At 36.1% G+C, this 9,534-nt stretch overlaps 1 protein-coding gene across 1 annotated transcript; it reads left to right on the plus strand.

Moving 5' to 3' along the window:
- The first annotated feature begins 4,879 nt into the window (after window positions 1–4,879).
- Window positions 4,880–8,172, plus strand: LOC149837063 (uncharacterized). Its single transcript, XM_090005794.1, has 2 exons — window positions 4,880–5,064; window positions 7,438–8,172. The coding sequence occupies exons 1-2, from the start codon at window positions 4,897–4,899 to the stop codon at window positions 7,990–7,992; spliced, it is 723 nt and encodes a 240-aa protein (XP_089861920.1). The 5' UTR covers window positions 4,880–4,896; the 3' UTR covers window positions 7,993–8,172.
- The last annotated feature ends 1,362 nt before the right edge of the window (window positions 8,173–9,534 follow it).

Genomic DNA, 9,534 nt, shown 5'->3' on the forward strand with positions numbered 1-9,534 from the left:
TTGGGTCTGTAATAAAACCATTTATTATTCTTTTTGAGCCCTCTGCAAGAGGGCAATATATTGTAATAGTTAGTTATTTATTATTTATTTTTATTTTTGACAATAAAGTTTGTTCTTGAGTGAAATACAAAGTTTTCTTTCATTTCCTGAGTTCGACTCGGACTCCACCTCTCGTGCGATCTGGTTTTTAGTATTTGGTGTTTAGCTTTCACACTATTTTTATTGAAAATATTATTTTAAAAATCTATTTCATAAAACTTACACCAACACCCATTCAACCAAAAAGGTCGTTAAGGGCCAAAGAACCAAGTGACATACATGGAGATTAAGATTATTATAATTTTTCTATAATTCATTGTTATGCATCTCATATTATAGAAAAGTTAGAACCGGATTCATATGAAGGGTATTGATGTTTGAAAAAAAATGCTAAGTTAGAAGAGATGAAAGCACTTAAGAAGAATAAAATTTGGGATCTAGTACATTTACTGGAGTTGAACCCATCTCATGCAAGTATGTGCATAAGGTAAACCACACTAATGCTAGACCTATTAATCGATATAAGGCAAGATTAGTTGCTAGAATTTTTTTTTAAAAATTTGGTATAGATTTTGATAAGTCTTTTAGTCATGTTGCTAAATTGACTTCTGATAAAGTGTTTATATCTTTAGCTAGTAGTTGTGGTTGGTCCCTATGGCAAATAGATGTTAAGAATGCTTTCTTATATGGTGGTCTTGATAAGGATATTTATATGGAGTAACTAGTATGTTTTGCTGATACTTTTCATCCCAAGTATGTGTGCAAACTTAGAAAATCACTTTATGGTCTTAAGCACACACCTAGAGCATGGTAGGGGAAAATGGTAAAATACTTATTATTTGTGGCTATGTTATTTCATCTATTAACTTTATCCTTGTTTGTGAAAAGACTGTTGACTGTTATAGTTATTCTTTATCTTGATGATCTTATTGTGACATGTGATAATGCACATGAGATTAGTTGATTCATGATCAATTGTCTATTTGCTTTGAGATGAAGGATTTAGGTGAATTAAAATATGTTTTCATCATGGAAGTAACTAAAGTAAAAAATAGCTATTTTCTTGGCCAAAAGAAATATGCATGTGATTTGGTTGCTAAGTATGATATGAATGGATGTTAGTTTACGAGAGCACCTGTGAAACCTAATTTAAAGCTAAGTAAATAACCAGGGAAGCTGCTAGAAGATCCTACTATGTACAGGAAAATAGTGAAAAGGTTGATATACTTGACTATTATTCGGCCTGACTTCAAGGCAACATCATGTGGATCTAGTTAGAAGGATTAACAAGTATATCTCCATAATTGGTGATTATGGTATCCTATATATTAATGTTAATTCTCCAAAGTTGGTAGGCCGTTGACACCTACAAGTTGGGCAAGTGATGTTGATACCTGAAAGTTTACTTCATGCTTTTGTTTTACCTTTGGTTCAAGTGTTGTCTCATGGTACAGTAATAAGCAACCTACAATTGCACTTTCAATTACAAAATCTGAACATAAAGCGGGATGACATGACAGTGCAAGATTTATGCATCTTCTAGGTGATCTTGGACAGATGACAGATTATCTTATCTTTCTTAGATATTATAATAAGAGTACTGTCATTTAATCATACGTTTCATGTTAGGACGTTGAAACACATTGAGATCGAACATCGATAAAAGGTAGCTGATTTGGTTATAGTTTCTTCAGCTAATTAACCAGATTGGTGATATCTTGATAAAGCCATTGGGGGAGTCTCAGTTGGTGATCTCGGCATTGTGAGCTTAAAGTTAATATTAAAGGAGAGACTTGAAGTTTATTGTTGATTGAGTCTTTCACTAGGTTTGCTTTTTATTGAAGTTAAAACCCAATTGAATTGGATGGTTTTGGCATTTTTTTTCTTAAGAGTTGTTAAAGTAGAAAATAATCCATTGTTATGCACGAGTCTTATGGAGTCATGTAAGTCTTCTCTTCTGATTGAAAAATGACGTCTTTGGTCACTTCTACCTGGTTTAGGAAGCCCTGATTAATAAACAAGAGCTTATGTGAGTGCTTATAGTGTTTCCTTTTATGAATTAATAAAAATCAAATTTTTGCTTTCAGGTGGTCTTCCTCAAGATTTTTGGCCCGTCCTGTCAGTCTAGGACGTCGTCATCATGGTCCGGTGATGTCTGGACGTGCACGTCACATAAAAGGACGAAACGGACTCCCCATTTTAACGTGGGAGTCCATACAGATCCACTGATGGGCAGCGTGTCTTGTTGGCCACCATCGCCTGTCTGTCGCCTCACGTTATCTACCTTTCCTCTCCAAAACTTTATTTAAATTATTGGAGATGCCTACGCATGCATGCCTCACTCGTTGTCATTTTTTTTTCTTTACGGTAAATTTCATATAATTAAACCCTTACTTTTTCTCCTAAAAGAGGCCTTATATGTTTCTGAATTTGCTGACATGAGTATGTTTCTGGAAACTGCTAAACAGATGATAGTTCAGGTTAAGTGATTAACCTTCTTCATACCAAGTAGGGTGATTTTGCTTGTGAGATTGGACTGTTGGGCTTGCCAATAACTCATTTGGACTCATAAACTGAGTTCGGTGAGCCAAGCCACGAGCAACTCATAAAGCATATCTATGTTCAACATGAACAAAGATTGTTCAGTTTTACTCAATTAATAGTGACCCACACATATTAAATAATGGTTACTAATGAAGGTACAAAACTAATGAGTTAGAAATCATAGGTGCATTGACTCAATCTAACCACCAGCATGACTAGTCTGCTAAGTAAGTACCAACCCTTGGATCATGTTTTTTTTATGTAAAAATGTGATTTTTTTATTTATAAAATTTTGATACATTGTGGGCCGTTGATTTTTAGACTCTTTTAAGAAAACCTATTACTTGTCATAATTACATGATTCAAAACAAGTTTTCTAATAAACAAACTATATGTAGGTCACATTCATAACATTTGATCTACAAAAAATTAATTTTTTTTTTAAGAAAAGAGTGATTTCTACTCATTAGTAGCCAATATTAACTTATATATATATGAGAACTGAACAACCCAATTTCTCATTCTGCCCTATAGGTTTTAAGTGCTTTATGATAGATCTGAACCATTAGATGTGTTCAGCATGATCAATTTAGTGGGAATTAACTCTTGAACCATGTTTTTTCCACACAAAAATATGATTTTATGAGCTCGGAAAAAACTGGTACGTTAGTAACCATTGATTTTGGATCACCAGGAAAAACCTGTACACAAAGCTGGTTCCCATTAAACAAAACCTATAGATCAAATCTACAGTGTTAGACATGTGAAAAAATACTTAAAAGTATGATTTTTGAAGGGACCTAAAAAATGCATTACTCTCTCTCTCTCTCTCTCTCTCTCTCTATATATATATATATATATATATATATATATATATATATATATATATGGAGAGAGAGAGAGAGAAGGTGGTAGTTGCTAACCACGCGTTTGAAGGGTTTTTTTATTATTTTTCTTAAATCTGATCATACAGATGCATTCTACGTGCTTAGTTTTATAAAAATCTACTCTTAGACCATCTGATTTTGATCTCCACGTAGGTTTTTATAAGGTTTAAAAAATCAATGGTCTAAGATTTTTCTAAATATTCAAGACTTAAAAAAGCCAAGCACGAGCAAGGGTTCACCCTTAACCGGAATAGCCAAAATAGCATGAACTCAGTTCGTTCGATATCCTTTACCATCATCACCTAGAATTTTAGTCAAGTGTATTAATTATTGGCAGTTGACTCAATTTAACTAAGATTTAACCTGGGTTAATGGTGAATGATAAGTGGAGGTTCCTGTTTGGCAGCTTTCAAAAAGTTGGCCCACTAAATGGAATTTTCCCTTTTTCTTATTGTATTACCGTCCTCCCACTCTCAAACTTAGCAAATGCCTGTGGGACACGGAGAGAGAAAGAAAGAGCATTCCCTTACACAAAGTGTGTGGAACCATTTTCTCTGGTTTTGCAATCACGTGAGAAAATGATTTTTCTTGAGAATTTTTCTGGCAAAACTTGAGATTTTGATTCTCACAAGGGTGTAACCAAACCTATGTCACAAAGACAGTCGACACTATGACGTGCGCGTGATGCATATTCAACTTGCAAGTTTAAATTTTTTTTTTTTTGAAAAATAGGACACGAAGACATGCAATTTTTAAAATTTTTAATCGATGAAAAACTAATTTCTTGATATTTAAATATTAAAAATGAATTTTTAATGAAATAATACTTAAGATAATTTAAAATATTGGTAGTATGTGTCAGTGTTAGTGTCGGCTCGATCGTTGATGGGAGACACAGCCCCAAAATGGCGTGTCCCTGTGACAGAACCAAACGTGCACTCCCTCATGGACATCTGAATGTGTACTCCCTTGCAAAATGCTTCAAACTTTTCTTTCCTTTTTTTTTAATGGTTGATCAAGTTGCTAGTTAAAGCAAACCCTAATTGATTCCTGCCATGACATCTGACCAAGTTGATCATTGGCTACAAATTTTTTCCTTTTTTTTTTTTTTTTTGATAAAAATATTGGATACAAGCCCAGTGAGAGGTAAACGATATCATGAGGAATAGTAGCACAAAGATAAATACGTATCATGTTTAATAAGGACATCCAAGGAATTTGATGATCTACTGAATGACACATTAAGGGTGCAAACGTAGGATTCCTGGGGGGCAATTGGTTATTTTCAGAAAAGCCAATTGGCATATTTGTCCTCTCCAGACAATGTGTCCATATACATTGAATTGAACTTGTATAAATAGGTGTGGAGTACAACAGCCTTAAGTGATACTCCTGATGAACCAAGAAAACTAGAGAGAGAGAGGGAATGGAGTGGGAGAAGAGTTATTTGGATTTGATATTGATCCCCTTGGGACTTTTTCTCATACTTGTGTACCATTGCTGGCTGTGGTATAAGGTCAGAACTCAACCAATGCAAACAAACATAGGCATTAATGCAGCAGGCCACAGGCTTTGGGTGGCAGCCATCATGAAGGTATATGTTTCCTTCTCTTCTCTTCCCTTGTTGATCACCTGGTGAAAATTAAGTGCTACTAAAACATTAAGGGTTTTACTTAGACTCCCTGGGTTCCTGTGAGAAGTGGAATAATGGTATCTCTACAAGGTTGTGTGCCCTTGAGACTTGTCTAACAATCAAGGGAACAGGACATGTTCAGACATTGCTCCTTTTTGTTTTCAACTTTGAGTATATTTGTATTGTGAATACAGGTTAAGACACCAGTTTGTCGAGAGGAGTTATGGTCATATTGTATATATATGAGCTATCTTGAGCCGAGCTGAGCTGAAGACCTTGTGTTTGGGCTCGATTCATTTAAGGTAAACGAGCTGCTTGTGGCTCGGCTCACCAGCTATACGAACCTAGCACGAACGAGTTTGTGATGAGCTTAACCGAACCTAATCTCGACCTGCTCAGTTCGTTTACCAGCCCTATCCACCGCACATCTCACTTGGGAACCATGAGATGTGTGACAATTGGCCCCACACACCTACATCAAGTGAGATGTGTGGTGATGATAGAATATAATGTCATATACAATATGACAGTAACTGCTCTCGCCTTAGAATATGACTCTCTCTCTCTCTCTCTCTCGTAACTGCTCTCGCCTTAGAATATGACTCTCTCTCTCTCTCTCTCTCTCTCTCTCTCTCTCTCTCTCTCTCTCTCTCTCCAGCATGAAAGTTGAGCTAGCGATCAACATATTTTGATGACATAGAATGATTAATGTGTGACTCAACTGATAAGGTATAACAGACACTAGAGTATATAAAACATGATCGTACAGCCCTTTTTGTATTTTCTTTTTTTTGTCATGGCATATTATTATTTGTGTTTTACATTTCTTTCAATTGTTTTTCCTAACGAATTATGATGTAATGGTCCAAAAGGATTTATTTTATTTTTTATAATAAATAATAAAATATATTATAATATTTGATTGTTGTGCAATGGACCGCATGAGTTCTCTTTCTTCTACATTTTAAAATTAAGCAACTCCGTTTGGGAAAGAATAACAGAAAAGAGTTGATCGCTTTCTTACCCTATATCATTTAGAAGCCAATTGACATCTTTTTCATGGGCATATATTAGTTCCATGGGCAATATTTTTATCACGTTTGGCAGTGATAAAAATATGGGAAAATTTTAATGAGAAAAACAGAATCTGAAAAACGTTTTCATATTTTTGTATGATTTCTCTGGCCAAACATATGAAAGCACGCATGGGACATCTTTAAAATAAATACATCGGTAAATAAATGCTCTGTTATAAAGGTGTGTTTGGATTTTTGAGAGAATAGATTCTCTAAAATCACTAATTGTTGGATCTATCAATGTCACATATCTCTATGACATGAGAATTGGCTTCACTTTCCTCGGTGCTAGATGAAAAAAAGATAGCTAGAAATTTTCTTAATTACTATCTGAACACGCATTGCAACTCGTAATTCGGAGGGAATTAGTCATATCAAACTATTTTTGAATCGTCTAAGAAAGAGAATTTTTACCACAATCCAAATACTGATGTTATTAGACCAAAGACTTGTAAGATATTACCATATACTACCACTTTCACAGTGATGTAAATTGGTTTAGATCATCAGGTCGGGAATTTGCACAGACCAGGTTATTCAGTTCAGAGTGAGCAACTCTGACTCAAAATTGTCTTAGAATCAATAATTCCTAACCAGCACTGAATACAACTCAAGATGAATGAGGAAAGCAAGGTGGGATTTACAACCTCGGTATGAAATATGAACTAACCCACTGAATCAGCACAAGTTGATGCGGTCTAATTGACCAAATGGGCAGCTGCTTGGTTTTGTTATGAAAACCGCGAGCAAAAAACAACCGAAGGAAACAATAAACAAGGACGATCAAACCAAACACAGCAAGGATACACAGATTTACGTGGAAAAACCTCCCCTTCAATCCGAGAGGGAGTAAAAAACCACGGCCACCCAGAAGAAAAAACTTTATTTCTCTTTTTCGACAGTTACAAGAGAGAAAGAAAATAAAGAATTTATACAAGGCAAGGGCGACAACCCTAAACCTAAACAAGTAGGGTCTGATTCATAAGAAACCGGGTTTCAAACATAAGCCCAAGAAAACCGGGTTTCAAACATAAGCCCGAGTCCATGACACCACCTCCCCTTTTCAGAAAGGACAAAAACTCTGGATCAGGCTCCACAACTCATCAGGCTTGTCCAACACTGAATCAAGTTAACAGTCAGTCTACTTCCTGAATCTTAGACACTTGTAGACTCAAACCGAGTTAACTCAGGACAAGTCTACTGCTGCGAGCTCAGTTCATGCATCATACACTCAATTGATCCCCTCTTCTTCATGCAGGACAATGAGAAGAAGAATATTGTGGCAGTGCAGACTCTTCGAAACACGATCATGGGCTCGACGCTAATGGCGACCACATCAATCCTGCTCTGCTCAGGGCTGGCTGCTGTTTTAAGCAGCACATACAGTGTCAAGAAACCGCTCAACGATTCGGTCTTTGGAGCCCACGGTGAGTTCATGGTGGCACTCAAATATGTATCTTTGCTACTCATCTTACTCTTTGCCTTCCTATGCTACTCCCTCTCTATAAGGTTCATCAACCAAGTGAACTTCCTCATAAACACCCCACAAAACCAGACCTCAGTTGTGAACACAGAGTATGTGACTGAGCTCTTGGAGAAGGGAACCATACTCAACACACTGGGAAATAGACTATTCTATGCTGCTTTGCCTCTCTTCCTGTGGATCTTTGGGCCTGTCTTGGTCTTCGTGTGCTGCATGACTATGATACCTGTGCTCTACACTCTTGATACTGTCTATAGGAGAGGAAAGGCAGAAGGGGAAGGGATGGTGGAGCATGAGAGTGTGGGGAAGAACATACATAGTAATGTGTAAGGGAAGGGATGAGTGTTGGGGGCCCTGGAAAGTGAAAGGTGATTAGAGAGCACTCCACTCATCGTGGCAAATTTGTTGGCTTACTGTAAAATGTGGAAATGCTGTTGAATGCCATTTAATGTGTACCCGGTGGCCACAATGGACTGGATCTGAACAAAAGTTTTAACTATTCCCAACAAATAAGTGGCAGTGGGTCCAAACTTGACTCTCTCTCTCTCTCTCTCTCTCTCTCTCTCTCTCTCTCTCTCTCTCTCTCTCTCTCTCTCTCTCTCTCTCTCATGTGTGTGTGTGTGGAGCTAGTGTTGGCGTCATATCATCCTTGTTTAGATCGATCATGCCTTCTTCCATATGAGACTGCTAGACAAGGGACTAATTCAGTAACAATCATCAATTAATTTGGGCAAACTTCCCAATATTTTTCAAGTAGACGAAGCCAAACAAAATGGATAAAATAGCTCTAGAAGACGCAATTTCAATAAACATTTCAGCCATATATTTGCTCAAAAATCTTTTTTTTAATTAGATAGGACTATATATTAACACTATAATTGTTAGTTACTGAGGTGATTAATTTGCTTGCAACTTTCTTTTTCCTTCGGTTTAAGTTGTAGCTTTTTTTTCATTTTTAGACAGATTATGCATCGCATTGTTAAATAACCAAATCTACATACACCAACGTTTGGATGTCACACCAAAAGTTTTAAATGATGGAGTTCATGAAGTTGGTCATGAGATTCTCAAGAAATTATGAAGTTGATCATGGCCGTTCAAATGACACAACGGTGGATAAACTTAAAAAGAAAGAAAAGAATATGACGTCCAAGTAGGAGAAGCGTACTTGGAAAAGAAAGAGTGTTGCGAAATAGAGAAAGTAAGTCATCAAATTATGGAACTTGTATAATATATGGGAGCTTAATCTATTGAGTGGCTTTACATAGGAGGCTTATATGGCAAGTTATCATCAGCCCTAGAGTTCTCAACCTTGTTAGCTAAGAAGATTCAGGTTATGCATTAACTTGTTCACATGTCCCTAACTCAAACTGGAAACACTTAAACAAAATAGTCCGATTATTTTTAAAGTTTTTTCTAGAAGTAGCGCATTCTATGCCTTACGGGTTGAAAATGCTGTCATAATCTTGTGGAACACCAAAGAAGCATTATTGCCTTCTTTTCATAAAAAAGAAGATGGCTTTGATAAAAGAAAAGTACATTTAGTCTTCTTAAAGGAGATGTGATATAACATTATAGGTTATTTCTTTGATAGCATAAACTTTTTTTTGTGAAGAAGATGATGAATATTATAATTATTATTAGAAAATGACCCATCCTTATAAATACATGGACTGACGCAGCGATGCCTACACGGGACATGGGACACGGCCGCGTGTCCAAACTAAGAACGCATGCAATTAGTGTACACAACCTAAACTATGCCTAAACTATACGAATATATGCTAACACTGCATAAACTAAAAACGGGATCGAATTTAATGCTAAATACGTAATACATGCAAATATAATCTAAAACTAATAGAAATATGC

Source organism: Nuphar pumila, chromosome 5 (assembly GCF_984573655.1).
Source record: "Nuphar pumila chromosome 5, dmNupPumi1.hap1.1, whole genome shotgun sequence".
NCBI lineage: Eukaryota > Viridiplantae > Streptophyta > Magnoliopsida > Nymphaeales > Nymphaeaceae > Nuphar > Nuphar pumila.